Source organism: Erythrolamprus reginae, chromosome 5 (genome assembly GCF_031021105.1).
Source record: "Erythrolamprus reginae isolate rEryReg1 chromosome 5, rEryReg1.hap1, whole genome shotgun sequence".
Taxonomy (NCBI): domain Eukaryota; kingdom Metazoa; phylum Chordata; class Lepidosauria; order Squamata; family Dipsadidae; genus Erythrolamprus; species Erythrolamprus reginae.
The window spans coordinates 12,944,020-12,966,073 of record NC_091954.1 but is presented as its reverse complement, the minus strand read 5'-3'; the positions used below and the strand labels follow the sequence as shown (position 1 = coordinate 12,966,073).

Genomic DNA, 22,054 nt, shown 5'->3' with positions numbered 1-22,054 from the left:
TTCCGTCCGAGGCCCAGTACTCTTTAATATCTTCATAAATGACCTTGATGAGGGAATAGAAGGGGAACTAACCAAATTTGCAGATGATACTGAGCTTGGCAGGAATAACTAACACCCCAAAGGTCAGGCTCAAAATCCAGATGGATCTTCACAGACTTGTATTTTGCGCCATATCTAATAAAATGAAATTCAATGCTGAGAAAAATAAAGTCCTACACTTCAGTAAGAAAAACAAAAAATATAGATTTGTATGCTGCCCCTCTTTGGATACAAATCTAATAAATTATTATTATTATTATTATTATTATTATTATTATTATTATCAATAATAATAATTTATTAGATTTGTATCCGATTATATATATATGTATATATATGTCACATGCTTTTTTGCTGAATTTGAAAATTAAGGGAGACTAGGATAGATCTATTTCGGCCTTATTTTGGCCTCATCAGCTAGCCATACCCACTGGGACTTGAACCTGCAACCTTTACCTTGTAAAGCAGAGAATTATCCTCTAGGCTACAGTATCCAATCCCTTCAGCTCTGCACCAGGGAAGGGTTACATATTTTTGTGTCAAATCACCCTGGTGTATTGAAGGAACATCACAACTCCTTATTTGCCTCTCGGCCCAACCCAGGGCCATTTCCAAGGCAGTTAATTTTATTGATAGCCGACAATTCTATTTGTATGTGTCACATGGGGTTTTTTTTGCTGAATTTGAAAATTAAGGGAGACTAGAATAGATCTATTTCAGCCTTATTTTGGCCTCATCAGCTAGCCATATCCACTGGGATTTGAACCTGCAACCTTTGCCTTGTAAGGCAGAGAATTATCCTCTAGGCTACAGTATCCAATCCCTTCAGCTCTGCACCAGGGAAGGGTTACATATTTTTGTGTCGAATCACCCTGGTGTATCGAAGGAACATCACAGCTCCTTATTTGCCTCTCGGCCCAACCCAGGGCCATTTCCGAGGCAGTTAATTTTTTATTGATAGCCAACAATTCTATCTGTATGTGTCACATGGGGTTTTTTTGCTGAATTTGAAAATTAAGAGAGACTAGGATAGATCTATTTTGGCCTTATTTTGGCCTCATCAGCTAGCCATGCCCACTGGGACTTGAACCTGCAACCTTTGCCTTGTAAGGCAGAAAATTATCCTCTAGGCTACAGTATCCAATCCCTTCAGCTTTGCACCAGGGAAGGGTTACATATTTTTGTGTCGAATCACCCTGGTGTATTATTAAATTATTATAAACTGAGTGAAACCACCTCAATAGCAGTGACTGCGAGAGGGATCTTGGAGTCCTAGTAGACAATCTCCACCAGAAGAGAAACCTTGGAGAACAAGAGTTTGACCTCGAAGCACACATATCTCAGGGACTTTCTGATAGCCTCTCATCCAAGATCTGAGCCTGCTCTCTTTCCCCACAATCAGCCATGGAACATGTGTTGCAATGAAGACATGTGGTTCTTCCGTAGGCGAATATCTATTTGTCTCAACAGAACAGAAGCAATGAGCTATGGGACATTGAAGCACAAGTCCACTCTTGATGATCTGAATTGACCTTTGTCAATACTTCCCCCTCGTTGGACTTTAACCTGTCTTTCTGGGTTTAATTTAGGGGGGAAGATGGGCAGTTAAGCATGGGAAATCTTGAAAACCTGATACACTGATGTGCTTTGAGGGAGCTTCACTCTCCTCTCCTCTATTCCCCAGCCATAAGCACCGATTCTCGGGAGCACATGACTTTGAAAGTGAAAAGAACATTGCAGAATTATTGGAAGCAGTTGTCCTAGGAAAGGTAATACTGAGAAGGCCTGAAAAATAATCAGCATCCCAGAGAGCATCTCTGAATTATTTTTAGCTCCGTGGTGTTTATATTAAGGGCAGGAAATTGCTAACGCAGAGCCCCAAAATGAAGAGCCCTTGACTTTGCATGTACACTGTTCCTATGTGCCCTTCATCCCCTTTCTTTCAGGGACATTTGACACAGATCCCTGTGTATGTGTACCTGTGCACAAGGGTGCTAGGGATATTCAGGGAGGGGGTAGCACACACAGCTCTTCTAAAATTATACACATTCAAACTCATTTATTGTGAAAGGAAAAACATACCCAGAGCCCAGAACAGAATAAAAGGAAAAAAATCAAAATTTTGCTACCGGTAGTACCCGTAGGAGTCCATCACTGCCCCTAGTCCTTTTTTTTCATTAGACTAGACCAGTGTTTCCCAACCTTGGCAACTTATTTATTTATTGGATTTGTATGCCGCCCCTCTCCGCAGACTCGGGGCGGCTAACAACAATGGTAAAAAACAACATGTAACAATCCAATTTAATAAAACAACTAAAAACCCTTATTATAAAAACCAAACATACACACAAACATACCATACATAACTTGTAATGGCCTAGGGGAAGGAATATCCTAACTCCCCCATGCCTGGCGACAAAGGTGGGTCTTGAGTAATTTGTGAAAGACAAGGAGGGTGGGGGCTGTTTTAATCTCTGGGGGGAGTTGATTCCAGAGGGCCGGGGCCTCCACAGAGAAGGCTCTTCCCCTGGGGCCCGTCAAATGACACTGTTTGGTCAACGGGACCCGGAGAAGGCCAACTCTGTGGGACCTTATCGGCCGCTGGGATTCATGCGGTAGAAGACTGTTCCGGATGTATTCTGGCCCAATGCAATGTAGGGCTTTAAAGGTCATTACCAACACTTTGAATTGTGACTGTAAACCAATCAGCAGCCAGTGCAGGCCGCGGAGTGTTGCAGAAACGTGGGCTAATCTAGGAACCCCCATGATGGCTCTCGCGGCTGCTTAAAGACTCGGGGCGAATGCTGGCTGGGGACTTCTGGGAGTTGAAGTCCAAATATCTTCAAGTTGCCAAGGTTGGGAAACACTGGACTAGACATACCCAATTCCTGCAACAGTTTTTCATATGTTTTAGCCTCCAACCCCAAATCATCTTTGTTGCTCTTCTCTCCATTCTTATCAGAGTCTCTCAACATCTTTTTAATATTGTGGTGGCCAGAACTGGATGCAGTATTCCAAGTGTAGTCTTACTAAGGCTTTGTAAAGTAGAAGTAGAACTTCATGTGATCCTGATTCTATCCTTCTGTTAATGCAGCCTAGGATTATTTGTGGTGGGGTGGCACAGTGGTTAGAGTGCAGCACTGCAGGTTACTCCAGCTATCTGCTGGTTGTAGTTCAGCAGTTCAAATCTTACCACCAGCTCAAGCTTGACTCAGCCTTCCATCCTTCCAAGGTGGGTAAAATGAGGACCTGGATTGTTGGGGGCAATGTGCTGATTTGCTTAGAGGGGGCTGTAAAAGAACTATGTAAGTCTAAAAGCTTGGCTAATCTAGCAGTGGGAGAAATAAACTATTGTCAGTGGCTAGCAGGCTTTAGGGAAGCCCTTAAAAGCGGCTTCCCTGCAGCCTTCCAGCAGCCGGTATTAGTTCTAACTAATAGACAATAATAGTCCTGAACTGTTCCTGTGGCTCTTCCCTTCTTTTATACACGAATCTAACAATAAGGCTCCTCCAGGTGGGATGGTAGATTTTTCATTCTAATGATTGTAGATTTGGTAGCAGGACAAGCTGCCCTTGGTGGTGATTACTGCAACGCTCTCTACCTGGGGCTACCTTTGAAAAGTGTTCGGAAACTTCAGATCGTGCAGAACGCAGCCGCGGGAGCCATCGTGGGGCTTCCAAGTTTCGCCCATGTTTCTTCAATACTCCTTGGCTTGCATTGGCTGCCGATCAGTTTCCAGTCACAATTCAAAGTGTTGGTCATGACCTTTAAAGCCCTACATGGCATTGGACCAGATTACCTCCGGAACCGCCTGCTACCGCACGAATCCCAGCGGCCGATAAGGTCCCACAGAGTTGGCCTTCACCGGGTCCCGTCAACTAAACAATGTCATTTGGCGGGCCCCAGGGGAAGAGTCTTTTCTGTGGCGGCCCTGGGCCCCGGCCCTCTGGAACCAACTCCCCCCGGAGATTAGAATTGCCCCCACCCTCCTTGCCTTTCGTAAACTACTCAAGACTCACTTATACCCCCAGGCATGGGGGAGTTGAGATATTCAAGTTTCAAGTTTTATTGGATTTATATGCCGCCCCTCTCCGAAAACTCGGGGCGGCTAACAACAATCATGAACAGTATACAATAAAATCCAATACCAAAAGCAAATTAAAACCCCTTAATATATAAAAACCAAACATACATACAAACAAACATACCATGTATACAGTACTCCTTCCCCCTAGGCCATTACAAGTTATGCATGGTATGTTTGTGTGTATGTTTGGTTTTTATAAATAAGGGTTTTTAGCTGTTTTATTATTGGATTGTCACATGTTGTTTTTATCATTGTTGTTAGCCGCCCCGAGTCTACGGAGAGGGGCGGCATACAAATCCAATAAATTAATTATTATTATGATGATACTTTCCACTGAAAGTGATATTCATTCACAGGGAATCAGGACTTGGAGCTATGGCTTAGTAAATCAACTTAAGTAGCAAGTGTGCTGTGGCACAAATTTACAATGGGAACTGTTTCTACAACTGTTTCAGCCTTAAGCTGAAAAACATGTTTGGATGTGTGAGTGGGTGTATGTACAAATTCCACAAGAAAAGCTTTGACTCCCGAGGGAGCATTATAGCATTGGGTCAGGCAGGGGTGCTTGTATTTTGGTGGTCTCCAATCTTAATGTAGATATTAATTCTCTGTAGCTTCCCATAGACCTAAGTGCGTCTGAGCTGAGATCTTTTTAATAATAATGATTTAATTAGGTCTGAAGGTGGATACAATATACAGTGCTGCCTCTACTTACTGTTGTGGTTGGCTCTGGCCCAGCTCCTACCACAAGGAATGCCGCCCCAAGTCTACGGAGAGGGGTGGCATACAAATCTAATAAATAAATAAAATGTGGAGGTGGAGGTGGGGGAAACATCTACATGCCAAGGTCTGTTTTGCTCCCGATACAATCTCACGACGAAGTCTCCTCTGACGAAGGAAGCGTGAGTGGCAGGGAAGAGGGGAGTTTGGCAGACAGCCCAGGAGGAGATCAATCATCCTTATCATCCCTGGATTCTGAACAAGAACTTATGACGGACCCACGCATGCGTAGAGTGATGCATAGGAGAGAGCAATTGAAGGATTATTACAGGAGATAAGTGAGGCCACCTGTGGTTGGGTGGGGCTGCTGTAATTAGTGCTACAGATAAAAAGAGCAGCGTGCTGGTTTAGCCTCGTGGAAGTTTATCTGATTCATAGTTCGTCAAGATCGTGGTTTGTTGTTTCCTTGTTCAAGACTGTGTGTGGAATTTCTGGACTTTTGGAATTGGACTCAATTTCCCAGTTACTGGGTGAGAAATTGGATTGCCTTGTGTGTACCAGAAAATCCCTTTGACATTTAAAAAGGGATTTTTTTCTGCTTTTTAAAAGACTTTTGGTTTTCCTTCTATCGTGTGGTATGTGTCTTTTGGGACTAATTACCCTGTAATTATGGGCGGTTGGGACCCACCGGCAGAACACTTGCGAACTTAATTCGCTCCGTGACTAGGTTCTCAAGTAGAAAGGTTTGCAAGAAGAAGCAATGTGAGCCGAAAATCAACTGACCAGCAGGCACATGCATGTTGGAGCTGGGCTAGAGCAATTTCGTAAAGCTTTAAAAAACCTACCTTTGCCGGCGGGCACGACTGATGAGACTGTCTCCAGCTGATACGAGATATGATTGGATTGGATGAATGTATGCGAGTGTACATGGGGTCTTTTAAAATGTTTTAGGCAATTTCTCATATTTTATAGTTATTAGATTTCTTATACAGTAGTACCTCTAGATACGAGTTGCTCCACATGTGAGTATTCCAAGTTACGAGCCACGACGCGAGCGAAATTTCTGTTCGACACCCGAGCTCAAATTCGGGATACAAGCCGAGCTTCCACTAGGTGGCACAAGAATCTCCTTGCTTCCGGTTATCTCGGCGCGTAAAACAAAGTCTAAAGGCATTCATTCAAGATGCGAGTTGATCGACTTACGAGCTCGGGTCTAGAATGAATTAAACTCGTATCTAGAGGTACTACTGTATACGGTTATATTTAATGTTTTACACCGCCCTGAGTCACCTCGAGAAGGGCTGCATAGAAATCTAATAAATAAATAAATGGATTGTGTGCCAGCAGATATGGCTCCGCGTGCCACTTGTAGCACCCATGCCATAGGTTCGCCATCACTGCCATAGGTTCACCGTCTCGGGCCTAGGTGAAAAATAGCACCAACTTCTTCTTTTTTACATAACTTTTTATTCACAAATAAATAGGTTTTATAATAAGGGTTTTTAGTTGTTTTGTTATTGGATTGTCACATGCTGTTTTTATCATTGTTGTTAGCCGCCCCGAGTCTACGGAGAGGGGCAGCATACAAATCCAATAAATTATTATTATTATTATTATTATTATTATTATTATTATTATTATTCAAAAAGAATAGTAAACGACTATTACAAACATGTAATTAAGAGAAACAAAAGAAAGGGTAGGGAGAAGAGAGAAAAAAAGGAAAAACCTAGCAAAAGAAAAGAAAGAGAAACAAGAAAGATGGACAGAGTCTACAGAGAGGGCCGGCATACAAATCTAATAAATAAATAGATAGATAGATAGATAGATAGATAGATAGATAGATAGATAGATAGATAGATAAATAAATAAATAAATAAATAAATAAATAAATGAGAGAGAAAAGAAAATAGAAGAAAAAGAAAATAGAAAAAGAAAGGAAAATGGTTATATAGTATGTCATTTCCATTTTGTTTGCATTCCCGGTGAATCCAAAAGCAAACTCTATATATCTCCTTATTAGAATAGAATAGAATAGAATAGAATAGAATAGAATAGAATAGAATTTTTATTGGCCAATTGTGATTTGACACACAAGGAATTTGTTTTGGTGCATATGCTCTCAGCGTACATAAAATAAAATATACATTTGTCAAGAATCATATGGTACAACACTTAATGATTGTCATAGGGGTCAAATAAGCAATGAAGAAGCAATATTAATAAAAATCTTAGGATATGAGCAACAAGTTACATTCATACAGTCAACATGGGAGGAAATGGGTGAAAGGAATGATGAGAAAAACTAATAGAATAGAAGTGCAGATTTAGTAGAAAGTCTGACAGTGTTGAGGGAATTATTTGTTCAGTAGAGTGATGGCGTTCAGAAAAAAACTGTTCTTGTGTCTAGTTGTCTTGGTGTGCAGTGCTCTGTAGCGACGTTTTGACGTTTTGCTTTATCTAATCCATATATCAATTGTTTACATTTTTATTGTGTTATTTATAGTTATCAATTATATCCATATATCATTTACTTGTTTATTAGTTATTTCTTCTGGTTTCAAGCCATTCATAGCACCAACTTCTTTCTCCTGGACTGGATTATTTCTCGTTCTGAACATGTAAAAAAAATGCCTTTCCTAACATTTCAGGTTGTTCTCCCCAACATCACCAAGACTTCCATGCAAGCTGTCCTGGATTACCTGTACACCAAGCAACTGTCCTGCAGCCAAGATTTGGAACCCCTTGAATTAATTGCCCTGGCCAACCGATTCTGCCTGCCCCACTTGGCCGCGCTGGCAGGTGAGCCTAACCCCCACCCCCCCTCTGCCAGACATCCAGGAAGGATCAGTACTTGGCGGCTTTTGTTTTCTGAAATGCAATCTACACTTCCAACAAGGGAAACCAGGTCATATTCCTTCCATCTGATCCTTCAGTGCTGAATTAATTGAGGCCCCGTCCTCCCTCCTCCTCCCCCATCCTGGAAACGAGCTTGCCTGCTTAAGAGACCAAATGCAAATAACAGGCTGCAGTTCATAAATGCCCTTTAGGCAGCCTGATTAATCCTAATTGAAAGAGTGTGAATGTGAACGCTTCCATTTGTAAGTCTCTACTTCGAGAGCCTAATAACATCTGAAGCAATTGAATTTAAGCAAATCTTATAGGAAGAAGGAGCCCAAGACCCATTTTATATTACTCCAGCCTGACTTTGTTAGTTGTTGTGTTAGGGTTCTTGGAATTAACTATCCTAATACAGTGGTACCTCTGCTTACGAACTTAATTCGTTCCGTGACCAGGTTCTTAAGTAGAAAAGTTTGTAAGTAGAAGCAATTTTTCCCATAGGAATCAATGAAAAAGCAAATAATGTGTGCAATTGGGGAGGGTGGAAGCCCTGTTTCCTCCCAGGAGATTTCTAAAGTGGCCCCATGAAGGCTTCCCCCCGCCTTTTCTGGCCCTGTTTCCTCCCAGGAGATTCCTAGAGAGGCCCCACAGAGGCTTCTCCCCACATTTCCCTGCCCTATTTCCTCCTAGGAGATTCCTACAGAGGTCCCACAGAGGCTTCTCTCCACCTTTTCCGGCCCTGTTTCCTCCCAGGAGATTTCTAAAGTGGCCCCATGAAGGCTTCCCCCTGCCTTTTCTGGCCCCGTTTCCTCCCAGGAGATTCCTAGAGAGGTCCCACAGAGGCTTCTCCCTGCCTTTTCCAGCCCTGTTTCCTCCCAGGAGATTCCTAGAGAGGCCCCACAGAGGCTTCTCCCCACATTTCCCTGCCCTATTTCCTCCTAGGAGATTCCTAGGAAGGCCCCACAGAGGCTTCTCCCCACCTTTTCCGGCCTTGTTTCCTCCCAGGAGATTCCCAGAGAGGCCCCACAGAGGCTTCTCTCTGCCTTTTCCAGTTACAGTTTCAGAGGCTTGGATTTGTAAGTAAAAAATGGTTCTTAAGAAGAGGCAAAAAAATCTTGAACACCCGGTTCTTATCTAGAAAAGTTCATAAGTAGAGGCATTCTTAGGTAGAGGCACCACTGTAGTTATCCCTCCGCTCTCCTAACCTCAAAGAGAAAGGGCTGGATGAGAAAGAGCGGCTCAGCAGCAGCAGCAGCAGACACGGCAAAGGCTGGCTGGGGAAGGGTAGGGCAGGGGAAGGACATATATGGGCGTGATTTCACAAGTTCAACTCATCTCCACTTCTCTCTCTCAACAGAGCATCATACGGTCCAGGCACTCACCAGGACAGCCAACAGCGGTGTATGCATAGATGGAGAAGTGTTGTGTGTTTTGGAAATAGCCCAGGTTGGTGTCACTCTATTGACAATCCTTTCAACATTGTAAAAAAAAAAATGCCCTCGACTTAAAATCATTCGCTTACAACAGGACTAAAAAAAAAAGTGATTTATGAGTGGTCAATCGAGGGCTATTTGGCGAATAATTGTGTGGATGGAGAATCACTGTATTTCCCCCCGTGGATGAAAAGGAGATTCCTTTTTCTTCTACATTACATTTGGGATAGCAATGGCAAATGGGCCACTTCCGTGTTTTTGCGATGCTGCGATTTCACTGAGGCTCCCCTCGCTGGGAAACCCCACCTCCGGACTTCCATTGCCAGCGAAGCACCTGTTTTTGTGCTGCTGGGATTCCCCTGCAGCGTCGCAAAAGCATGGAAGCCCGGAGGTGGGGTTTCCCATGGAGGGGAGCCTCAGGGGAATCCCAGCAGCGCAAAAATGGGCGCTTCGCTGGCAACGGAAGTCCGGAGGTGGGGCATCCCAGCAGTGGTGGCTTGGGTTCATAAGGTGAAAATAGTTCGGAAGAAGAGGCAAAAAAAATCTTAAACCCCGAGTTTGTATCTCGAAAAGTTCGTATGACGAGGAGTTCGTAAGACGAGGTATCACTGTAGTTTATATTGGATTTATATTTTATTGTATTTATTGTTGTGAGCCGCTCCGAGTCCTCAGAGAGGGATGGCATACAAATCTAATAAATTATTATTAATTATTATTAGTTGAAGTCCACAAGTCTTAAAGTTGCCACGGTTGGAGACCTCTGCCTTAGAACCACCTAATGGGCTTTCCGGATGGCTTGAGAACCAGTCCCTGCTGCAGTGAAATGTCTAGCCTGAATGCCTGCTTCCCAAGAGATGGTTCTAACCCTCGGGATGTTTTCTTGCCTTAACTCCCTTCTATGCTTCTTTTCCAGTTCCACAATGCTAAACAGCTGGCAGCTTGGTGCTTGCATTACATCTGCACTAACTATAACAGTGTTTGTTCGAAGTTCCGAAAGGAAATTAAAACGAAATCTCCTGGTAAGTGTTTCTGGCAAGCTTTCTTTCATTGCCTTTTCATAGTATTTGTTAGTACAAGGTACATGGTTGTTAGGGTTTGCCATTGTAAACTACCTATTGTAGTCTCTTGTACTATCACTTTAAATAATTTGGGCTGGTTCGCCATAAGAGGGCGCCAGTACTCCTTCCCTCAATGATGCTTTAACGCTCATTTGCTTTTGCTTTGCCTTGAGTGGGGAGTGTATTTGCTTAGTGCTTATTATATTGGATGGCTTAGTGCTTGTTATGGATTGTTTCTATTTTGTATGTATGTAAATAGTACTTATTAAGCATAACTAAGTCTGTGTCTTTTTTTCTTTGGCTTTACCACACTCTGTTAAAATTCTCTGCTCAGTGTATGTCAAAAGTCTCATAGCCTAGCTATACCGAGACATACCAACAGTATTTATATCTGCATTTAAAGTCCACCCGTAGATATTTATATATGGCTTACTGTTTATTTTAACATAACTTTTGAGTTATGGCAGTCTAGCATTTTGTGTCATTCATAAATAAATTTTACTCTGGGATTTCTATTTGAAAATACAATGGTACCTCTACCTACAAACACCTCTACTTACAAACTTTTCTAGATAAGAGCCGGGTGTTCAAGATTTTTTTGCCTCTTCCCAAGAACCATTTTCCACTTACAAACCTGAGCCTCCAAAATTTTAACTAGAAAAGGCAGGGATAAGCCTCTGTGGGGCCTCTATAGGAATCTCCTGGGAGGAAACAGGGCCAGAAAGGGCAGGGAGAACCCTCTGTGGGGCCTCTCTAGGAATCTCCTGGGAGGAAAAAGGGCCAGAAAGGGCAGGGAGAAGCCTCCGTGGGGCCTCTAGGAATCTCCTGGGAGGAAACAGGACCAGAAAGGGCAGGGAGAAGCCTCTGTGGGACCTCTCTAGGAATCTCCTGGGAGGAAACAGGGCCTCCACCCTCCCTGTGGTTTCCCCAACCCCACACATTATTTGCTTTCCTATGGGAAAAATTGCTTCTTCTTACAAACTTTTCCACTTAAGAACCTGGTCACTGAACAAATTAAGTTCGTAAATAGAGGTACTACTGTATCCTTAAAGTAGACATGGAGAGCAATGTCCTCCACCACGAAATACGAAATCCCAGATGTTCTCCTCCCCACCCCATCCCATAACAACTTGAAACCTGGTTGAGTTTTGAAAAGAGACCCCAGAAATCAGCCCAAGATTTCAGATTCTGCATTCCATGACTTTTGCCTGGTAGATAACACATTCCCTATCTTTTTGTCCTTCAAAGAAAAGAGACAGGTTTCTAAGACATTGTTAATTCAAGATATTGTTAAACTTACTGGGTGTCGTTTGTTCACCAGATAATCAGGAATATTTTGAAAAGCACCGTTGGCCTCCCATCTGGTACTTGAAGGAGGAAGACCATTTCCAGCGAGTTAAGAAGGAGCGAGAGAAGGAAGAACTGGCCCTCAATAAGCATCATTCGAAAAGGAAGTGGTGCTTCTGGAGTTCCTCAACTGTAGTTGCCTGAGCCGAGAGAAGGCCAAACCCATCTTGGCTCGGCTGGGGAAAAGTTAGTTTCTAGCATTGTTCCTGGACACAGCTGGACTCTGTGGGACCTGCAAAGACTTTTCTCCCTTTCATTTCAACGGGTCTCTCCCCAGACCAAGGGCTTAACACATGGGTCCCCAAACTTGGCAACTTTAAGACTTGTGGACTTCTTCCGGGAGAATTCTGGGAGTTGAAGTCCGTAAGTCTTAAAGTAGCCAAGTTTGAAGGCCTCTGGCTTAGCAAACTGGGCCAAAGAGACCCGAATGCAACCCCTTGTATCCCAGCTGAATTCAGGGATCACCAAAGGTTTGGAAGCACAAGTCCCACCTCAGGAGTGTGTGAATGTCTTTCTTAGACCCTCACTCTGCCATAATAAGCTAAAAACTGGCACATGCACCCTTTTATACTCAACGACAAAGAAATTTAGCATCAGTGTTTTGATCTCTGAAGTGAGCCTATTTTTATACTTGTGAATGAGTGTTTCTGTATGGGGTCTGTAGGGGAAGGTCTTTAAATAATATGTCTGTGACATTTCTCTCTCTCTCTCTCTCTCTCTGATATTGCAAAATTACCCAAGCCTTTAAATAATCTCTGTTGCTTTTCAACCACCCTTTGGTCACCATAGTGCTGAAAACAAAGCAATGGCTTTACAATCTCCCTGAAATTGCTAACCTAGCAACACGTCCAATTTTGCTAAGTGAATTATGTTTTTCCTTCCCACAAGAACTGCATTTGTAACAATTAAAGCCTTGTTTTGTTTATCTGAAAAAAACAAGATCCACTAACAACAGAAGTCATTAGGATTGTAATTGTCCATCAGCCAAAGAATACAAAAGTTATAATTTTTTTCAGCTACGTGATCAATATGTATGTAGAATGTTTGGCAGGAGACAACTACAGTGTGTGATTCTCTCCTTTTTTATGTAGTTCAGGAGTGTAGTTAAGGAAAATATCTTTTTCTCTTTCAAATCCAACTGCGGTAATACAGTGATACCTCGTCTTACAAACGCCTCGTCATGCAAACTTTTCGAGATACAAACCCGGGGTTTAAGATTTTTTTGCCTCGTCTTACAAACTATTTTCATCTTACAAACCCACCACTGCCGGTGGGATGCCCCACCTCCGGACTTCTGTTGCCAGCGAAGCACCCGTTTTTGCACTGCTGGGATTCCTCTGAGGCTCCCCTCTATGGGAAACCCCACCTCCAGACCTCTGTGTTTTTGCGATGCTGCGATATCACTGAGGCTCCCCTCGCTGGGAAACCCCACCTCTGGACTTCCGTTGCCAGCGAAGCGCCCATTTTTGCGCTGCTGGGATTTCCCTGCTGGGATTCCTCTGCAGCATCGCAAAAACACAGAAGTCTGGAGGTGGGCTTTCCCATGGAGGGGAGCCTCAGGGGAATCCCAGCAGCGCAAAAACAGGCTCTTCAGCTGGCAAAAGGGGTGAATTTTGGGCTTGCACGCATTAATCGCTTTTCCATTGATTCTTATGGGAAACATTGTTTCGTCTTACAAACTTTTCACCTTAAGAACCTCATCCCAGAACCAATTAATTTTGTAAGACAAGGTATCACTATACTTTTTGCTAATTTCGGGTGGTTTCTTCAGAATTATCTGGGTCTTTTCTTTGGAGAAATTTCTGCATAATATTCTTGGGTTCATTTAACCTACTTCCATGTGAAGGGCTGCTTAAATGAAACGGCTTCTTCTATTTTTATTATTCTACGAATGAGACAACGACCATCCACCTGCATTTCAATAGTGTCACCCTGGCCTGAAGAATCCCATTTGTGAAACGACAACTTCTTTAACTGAGCTGTCTGAGTATCTTGTTTAGCTTCTAAAAATGCTGAGAAATCTTTTCCCTTAAATCCTTGACAATCTGGTAAATATCTTTTGCTAAAGCCATATGGGTAGACATCAGATTTACAGCATTTCAAGGCAAACTTATATTAGTACTGCTTTTAAAAATACCTTTAGGGACAAATGTGCTACCTCCTGGGACAGAATGGTGGGAGCTAGGTTGGAAGACCTGAAGTTGTTTTGGCTAGTCCTTGACCTACAACCAGCTGCTTATTGACAATTCAAAGTTACGATGGAGCCCCCCCCCAAAAAAGGCACTTAGAGCAGTGGTCCCCAAACTTGGCAACTTTAAGACGTGTGGATTTCAATTCCCAGAATTAGGATTGTAATTGTAAATGATCCAAAGAACACAAAGTGTATAATTTTTTTCAGCTAGACAATATGTGTTCTGTCGGGCTCTCTGGTAGACTCCTCCCAAAAATTCACAGGTACAAATTTCAGACACACACATGTTTGGAAATTCAAAACAATGATCTTTATAATGAAAATTCACTTAAACTAAACCCTCTTTTTGGTATAGCAAAGAGCACTCATCTCCAAACAAACTGGTAATTTGTCCAAGTCCCTTATCAGTTCTGTGATACTTAGCTTGCAGCTGTGGGGCAATTCACAGTCCTTCTTTCACAAAGTGAAACACACTTTGCTCTGGTTTAGGTTCAAAGCGGGGGGAAATCAGCACACAAATGTCAAAGTAAGTAAAGCAGTCATGAAACACAATGATCAGATAATCCTCCACAATGGCCAAACCCACAGGCTGCTCTTTATAGCAGCCTCACTAATGACCACAGCCCCACCCAACCACAGGTGGCCTCATTTTCTTCGATAATAATCTCTCAGTTGTTGTTGCCTATGCATCGCTCTCCGCATGCTTGGCTGTATCATTAACTCTTGTTCTGAATCCAAGGAGGAGTTAGATAATTGATCTCCTTCTGAGCTGTCTGCCCCACTCTCCTCCTCCCTGTCACTCATGTCTTCTTGGTCAGAGGAGCCTTCATCAGCAGATTCCACCGGGGGCAAAACAGGCCTGCAGCATGTGGATGGCTCCCCCACATCCACAGTCCTTGGGGCAGGAGCTGGGCCAGAGCTAACCACAACAAATATGTATATCGAACGTTTGGCCTGTTAGAGCAGGAGACAACTGCCATGTGTAATTCTCTCGTTTTTTATCTAGTTCAGGAGTGAAATTAAGGAAAATATCCTTTTCTTTTTCAAATCCAACTGCAGTAACACTCTTTGCTAATTTGGGTGGTTTCTTCAGAACTGCCTGGGTCTTTTTTTTGGAGAAACTTCTGCATAATATTCTTTGGTCCATTATACATATTTCCATGTGAAGGGCTCCTTAAATGGAACAACTTCTTCCATTTTTATTCCCAGATTCGCCCACGTATCTACAACACTCCGCAGTCTGCATTGGCTGCCGATCAGTTTCCAGTCACAATTCAAAGTGTTGGTCATGACCTTTAAAGCCCTACATGGCATTGGACCAGAGTACCTCTGGAACCGCCTGCTTCCGCACGAATCCCAGCGGCCGATAAGGTCCCACAGAGTTGGCCTTCTCCGGGTCCCGTCAACTAAACAATGTCGTCTGGTGGGCCCCAGGGGAAGAGCCTTCTCTGTGGTGGCCCCGGCCCTCTGGAATCAACTCCCCCCGGAGATTAGAATTGCTCCCACCTTCCATGTCTTCCGTAAACTACTTAAGACCCACCTATACCGCCAGGCATGGGGGATTTGAGACATCTTTCCCCCAGGCTCATTATAATTTATGTTTGGTACGTATGTGCTGTTGGTTTTTAATTATGATAGGGTTTTTAGTTATTTTCAATATTAGATTTGTGCCATTATAATATTGTTTTTATCGTTGTGAGCCGCCCCGAGTCTTCGGAGAGGGGCGGCCTACAAATTGAAATTAAATTGAATTGAGTAGTAGATCCTTGGAACAAACTTCCAGCAGACGTGGTTGGTAAATCCACAGTAACCGAATTGAAACATGCCTGGGATAAACATATATCCATTGTGAGATAAAATACAGAAAATATTATAAGGGCAGACTAGATGGACCATGAGGTCTTTTTCTGCCGTCAGTCTTCTATGTTTCTATGTTTCTATTATTCTACAATAGCAATTGCCATCCACCTGCCTTTCAATAGCGTAGCTGGCTGGAGAATTCTGGGAGTTGGAGTCCACATGTCTTAAAGTTGCCACGTTTGAAGCCCTCTCTGACTTAGACCCTGTTCCAAAGTCCCAAAAATCCCCCCATCCTGCCTCCCCTGCAATCAGGTGACTTTGGGGACGCTCAGCAAACAAGTCACATATACAACTGCTGGCAGAGGGCCACAATTTACGATGTTTGCCAGAAGCCAGGGTTTGCTTCCAGTGAAATGAGATTGCTTAATGACCACGGGGCTGGCTTAGCAACTGGCGGTGTTCACTTGAGGTTCAACTTTGCAACTGCGGCATTCACTTAACAATCACTGCAAAATGAAAAGAAAAGAAAAACTGGCCCAGTCTCATGGCCATCCGCCTTACGACTGTCATTTAGAACTGTAATTGTCAGGCTCAATTATGGTTCATAAATCGAAGGCTACCTATCTCCCCTTCAGGCAGAGGTAAACCTGGGCTGCTCACCTCCTAACCAGACCAGTAGTGAGTTGCTACCGGAACACTAAAAGTCGCCGCATTGGTAGCAAAAGTTGAGCTACATGCGCAGCTTCGGGTGTCTTGCGGGCAGTGTTCCCTCTAATATTTTTTGGGGGTGGGCGGAAAAGTATAGTGTCTGAGCGGCAGTCCCTTCGGGACTGGGCGGCACAGAAATATTAAACAAACAAACAAACAAACAAACAAACAAAAAAACCACCCTGTTTTGCCTCAGAGAATTTCAAAATAAAATACTGTACTGTGTGTCTATAACAGTGAGCTCATAATAGGGCAACTCTATCAATATCAAAATGCCACTTAAATAGTTCAGCTAGTTTCAAACTAGATTTCAATTTTCTTTCTCTCTTCCTTACTCCCATTCTTTTTCTTTCTCTTTGCCTTCCTTTCTTTTTTCTATCTGTTTCTCTCTCTTCCTCTCTCTCTCCTTCCCTCTCACTCTTTCCCTCTCGGCTTCTGGGCAGGTTTGAAAAACTCTGAGTTGATGATGATTTTTAAGTGAGCGATTGCTCACTGCTCAGCTTAGAGGGAACTATGCTTGCGGGCGCGGGTGTGTCCCAGCAAGATTTTGCTTCTGCGCATGCTCAGGAAGCAAAATCTCATGGGGACACACGCATGAGATTTTGGTCTGGTGTTTCATTTAATTGTTATGGGGCATTGCTTCTACAAACCCTTTGTCATACGAATCCCTTCATTGAAAATCTGTCCTGTGCACCAGGGGTAATTTTGTGGCCAAATTTGAGCGACACATTTCTCTTACTACAATTTGCTCTATTTGACATGGTTTTGTTTGACCCGGGTCCTATATAGCAGTGTTTCCCAACCTTGGCAACTTGTAGATATTTGGACTTCAACTCCCGGCTGGGGAATTCTGGGAATTGAAGTCCAGATATCTTCAAGTTGCCAAGGTGGGGAAACACTGCCTTAGAGCAGTGATTTTCAACCTTTTTTGAGCTGCGGCACATTGTTTACATTTCCAAAACCCTGGGGCACATGGAGCGAGGGGGGGGGGGGGGGCTAAAAAAAGTTTGGACAAAAAAATTCTCTCTGTCTCTCTTCCTGCCCTTCGCTCTATTTCTTTCTCCCTCCCTCTTTCTCTCCCTTCCTTCCTTCCTCTTCCTTTCTCTCTCTCTCCATCCCGTTCTTTCTCTTCCTTCCTCTCTTTTTTGCCCTCTTTCTCTCTCCCTCCCTACCTCTGTCTTTCTCTCTCTCTCTCTTGCTTTATTTCTCTCTTGCTCTCTCTCTCTTTCTCTCTCTCTTTCTTTCTCTTGTTCTCTTTCTCTCTTTCTTTCTCTCTCTTGCTCTCTCTCTCTTTCTCTTGTTCTCTTTCTCTCTTGCTTTCTTTCTCTCTTGTTCTCTTTCTCTCTTGCTTTCTTTCTCTCTTGGTCTCTTTCTCTCTCTCTCTCTCTTTCTCTCTCTTGCTTTCTTTCTCTCTCTCTCTAGCTTTCTTTCTCTCTTGCTTTCTTTCTCTCTGAGCTTCGCGGCACACCTGACCATGTCTCGTGGCACACTGGTTGAAAAACACTGCCTTAGAGGGATCTAAATAAAGTCCTTGTTTCAAAGCCTGCTCCATTTTCCTCCATAATATTTACTCGTAAAAGCAGGTAAATGCCTAGGCAATTCCCCATCAGGGGGGCAGACTTCTCAACTTGTGAGCCTAGGAAACCTTCTCCTCCGTCAGGGTCAGCGGTGGGTTATGAGCTGGAACGCTAAATTGTGCTCGCCGTCACCGCAGCTCGTAAGTTCTTGTGGGACCAGCGCAATTTTGCCCACTGCACCTGTGGAGGTAGCAAAATTGCGCCCGTGTTTTGGCGAGGTTTTACCTGCGATTTTGCTACCTCCGCATTGGTTGCCGATCAGTTTCCGGTCACAATTCAAAGTGTTGGTTATGACCTATAAAGCCCTTCATGGCACCGGGCCAGGTTACCTCCGGGACCGCCTTCTGCCGCACGAATCCCAGCGACCAGTTAGGTCCCACAGAGTGGGCCTTCTCTGGGTCCCATCAACTAAACAATGTCGTTTGGCGGGACCCAGGGGAAGAGCCTTCTCTGTGGCGGCCCCGGCCCTCTGGAACCAACTCCCCCCAGAGATTAGAATAGCCCCCACCCCCCTTGCTTTTCGTAAACTTCTTAAGACCCACCTCTGTCGTCAGGCATGGGGGAATTGAGATACACTTTCCCCCTAGGCTTCTACAATTTATGTATGGTACGTTTGTATGTCTGATTGGTTTTAAAATAAGGGTTTTTAGCTACTTTAGTATTGGATTGTTGCATGTTGTTTTTACCACTGTTGTTAGCCGCCCCGAGTCTACGGAGAGGGGCGGCATACAAATCCAATGAAATGAAATGAAATGAAATGAAATGAAAATCGCGCTGGTCCCGCAAGAACTTACGAGTGCAATTTAGTGTTCCGGCTCATAGCCCACCACTGCTCAGGACCCAGAAGCGGAGACCCCCAACTCTGCTTCAAGCACCAGGAGAGACTCAAGAAATATCTCCACTGTATACATTAATCCATCCAAAACCTCATTGTACTGTTTGTTACAAAGGGCTGGGAAGGCAAAGCGTATTTGCATATACCTGTCATGTTTGGTCAAGGATCACAAGAGAAAAGGCGGAGCAAGCTGACCCTCTAAACAAGAGCGATGGGTGCAAAGGGAGATTTATTCATGTGGAGGAGAGCCAAAGGCTGCTTATGACACCCTTCTGGAGTCCAGTTTAGCAACCACCTCTAGACAAGGGGAGCTATGGGCTCAGCTCCTCACCTGTCCCAAATCGAGGCAGCTCATTGCAAAACGTGTGTGTCGTATAAACATCGCTGCCGTGCCTGGCACGATCAACGGTACTCTCGACACAGGGAAAGGAGTCGACGAACTAGGGGCTGTTTGCAATCACCAGGGTTGAACTACTTAAGAGCTCCTGGGACCAAGTGGCTGGTTCATTTGGTTTAATTCTGCCTGTGGCCTTTTAAGCTTGGTGGGAGACTTTCTTGTGTTTCTATTTTGGGAAAAAAAAGCATCTCAATAAAATGGTTTAGCTATACAACCTTTTCCTAATCGTTGGCCTCTCCTCATTTGAAAGAATGTGTTCAAACCAAATCCATGCTTCTTTTTCAGAATATTTCTCGAACTGTTTTCCCAGCTGGGTCACATGCAGCGATGGATTCCCATTACCGCCGCTAATGGTGCGCTGCACATGCATCTTATGTTCTCCTGTATGCGTGTCCCAGCATGCAGTACAACAGGCAAAACAGCACAACAGGCAATACGGAAGTCCGTTTCTTCTGAACTTCCAGTTTGCGCATTGAGCGATTTGCCCATTGGGTGGGCAAAACGATCTTCCCCAAGGCCGAAAATGAGCTGGCTAGCACATAAATGTGCACTGGAGCTGACATAGGGTGTTCTGTCGGGCTCTCTGGTAGACTCCTCCCAAAATTCACAGGTACAAATTTCAGACACAAACACACCTTTGAAAATTCAAAACAATGTTCTTTATTTATTTATTTATTTATTTATTACTTGGATTTGTATGCCGCCCCTCTCCGAAGACTCGGGGCGGCTCACAACATGTAAAAGACAAATCATAAGTAATCAACAATTTAAAATTTTAAAGATTTAAAAAAAAAAAAAACCCCACAAACTAACAGACTCACACACAAGCATACCATATATAAATTCAACGTGCCCAGGGGGGGGGGATGTTTCAATTCCCCCATGCCTGACGGCAAAGGTGGGTTTTAAGAAGTTTGCGGAAGGCAGGAAGAGTAGGGGCAGTTCTAATCTCCGGGGGGAGTTGGTTCCAGAGGGCCGGTGCCGCCACAGAGAAGGCTCTTCCCCTGGGGCCCGCCAACCGACATTGCTTAGTTGACGGGACCCGGAGAAGGCCCACTCTGTGGGACCTAATTGGTCGCTGGGATTCGTGCGGCAGGAGGCGGTCTCGGAGATATTCTGGTCCAGTGCCATGAAGGGCTTTAAAGGTCATAACCAACACTTTGAATTGTGACCGGAAACTGATCGGCAGCCAGTGCAGACTGCGGAGTGATGGTGAAACATGGGCATACCTGGGTAAGCCCATGACTGCTCTCGCAGCTGCATTCTGCACGATCTGGAGTTTCCGAACACTTTTCAAAGGTAGCCCCATGTAGAGAGCATTACAGTAGTCGAACCTCGAGGTGATGAGGGCATGAGTGACTGTGAGCAGTGAGTCCCGGTCCAGATAGGGCCGCAACTGGTGCACCAGGCGAACCTGGGCAAACGCCCCCCTCGCCACAGCTGCGAGATGTTGTTCTAATGTGAGCTGTGGATCGAGGAGGACGCCCAAGTTGCGGACCCTCTCTGAGGGGGTCAATAATTCCCCCCCCAGGGTAATGGACGGACAGATGGAGTTGTCCTTGGGAGGCAAAACCCACAGCCACTCCGTCTTATCCGGGTTGAGTTTGAGTCTGTTGACACCCATCCAGGCCCCAACAGCCTCCAGGCACCGGCACATCACTTCCACCGCTTCGTTGACTGGGCATGGGGTGGAGATGTAAAGCTGGGTATCATCAGCATATTGATGATACCTCACCCCATGTCCTTGGATGATCTCACCCAGCGGTTTCATGTAGATGTTAAATAGCAGGGGGGAGAGGACCGACCCCTGAGGCACCCCACAAGGGAGAGACCTAGGAGTCGACCTCTGTCCCCCCACTAACACCGACTGCAACCGGCCAGAGAGGTAGGAGGAGAACCACTGAAGAACAGTGCCTCCCACTCCCAACCCCTCCAGCCGGCGCAGAAGGATACCATGGTCGATGGTATCGAAAGCCGCTGAGAGGTCAAGGAGCACCAGGACAGAGGATAAACCCCTGTCCCGGGCCCGCCAGAGATCATCCATCAACGCGACCAAAGCGGTTTCCGTGCTGTAACCGGGCCTGAAACCCGACTGCTGGGGACCTAGATAATCGGCTTCTTCCAAGGACCGCTGGAGCTGGAGTGCCACCACCTTCTCAACAACCTTCCCCATAAAGGGAAGGTTGGAGACTGGACGGTAGTTATTAAGCACAGCTGGGTCCAGGGAGGGCTTCTTGAGGAGGGGGCGCACAAGCGCTTCTTTATAGAGTGATGGAAAAACTCCCCTCCCCAAGGAAGCGTTGGTAATCTCCTGGGCCCAGCTCCGTGTCACCTCCCTGCTGGCCGAGACCAACCAGGAGGGACACGGATCCAGTAAACAGGTGGCGGAACTCACAGCTCCAATGGCCTTGTCCACTTCATCAGGTGTCACCAGATCAAACTCTTCCCAGACAGGTGGACAAGTACGTGCCCCAGTCACCTCGACTGACTCGTTGTCAGTCGACTCTGCTATACAATTGGAGTCGAGGTCGGCCCGAATCCGAGCGACTTTATCAGCGAAAAACGAGTTAAAGTCCTCGGCACTACTCTGCAAGGGTTCCCCAACTCCCCCCTGATTAAGAAGGGAGCGGGTCACCCTAAACAGAGCGGCCGGGCGGGATTCCGCTGATGCAATCAAGGCGGCATGGTACGCGCATCTTGCTGCCTTGAGCGCCACTTTGTAAGTCTTAATAAAAGCTCTTACAAGTGTTCGATCAGATTCAGACCTACTCTTCCTCCATCGCTTCTCTAGACGTCTCTTCTGGCGTTTCAACTCCCGGAGCTCCTCGTTGAACCATGGAGCTCTACGGGGTCTAGCGCCACGGAGAGGTCGCAAAGGCGCAATCCGGTCAAGGGCCTCTGCTGCAGCCTCGTTCCAGGCTTTCGCAAGAGACTCTGCCGAACTGTGGACAAGTGCCTCTGGTATAACCCCAAGCGCCGTCTGAAAGCCCTCTGGGTCCATCAGGCGTCTGGGGCGGAACA

General features: G+C 45.0%; 1 protein-coding gene across 1 annotated transcript in view; it reads left to right on the top strand.

The window, feature by feature from the left end:
• Window positions 1-19,251, top strand: part of RHOBTB1 (Rho related BTB domain containing 1) — a 62,436-nt gene extending 43,185 nt beyond the window's left edge. Inside the window, exons 8-11 of the mRNA XM_070752075.1 lie at window positions 7,498-7,648; window positions 9,045-9,133; window positions 10,034-10,139; window positions 11,500-19,251. Of these exons, the coding sequence (XP_070608176.1) occupies window positions 7,498-7,648; window positions 9,045-9,133; window positions 10,034-10,139; window positions 11,500-11,669 (516 nt within the window). The 3' untranslated portion in view covers window positions 11,670-19,251. The remainder of the gene's footprint in view (window positions 1-7,497; window positions 7,649-9,044; window positions 9,134-10,033; window positions 10,140-11,499) is intronic.
• Window positions 19,252-22,054: the final 2,803 nt, after the last annotated feature.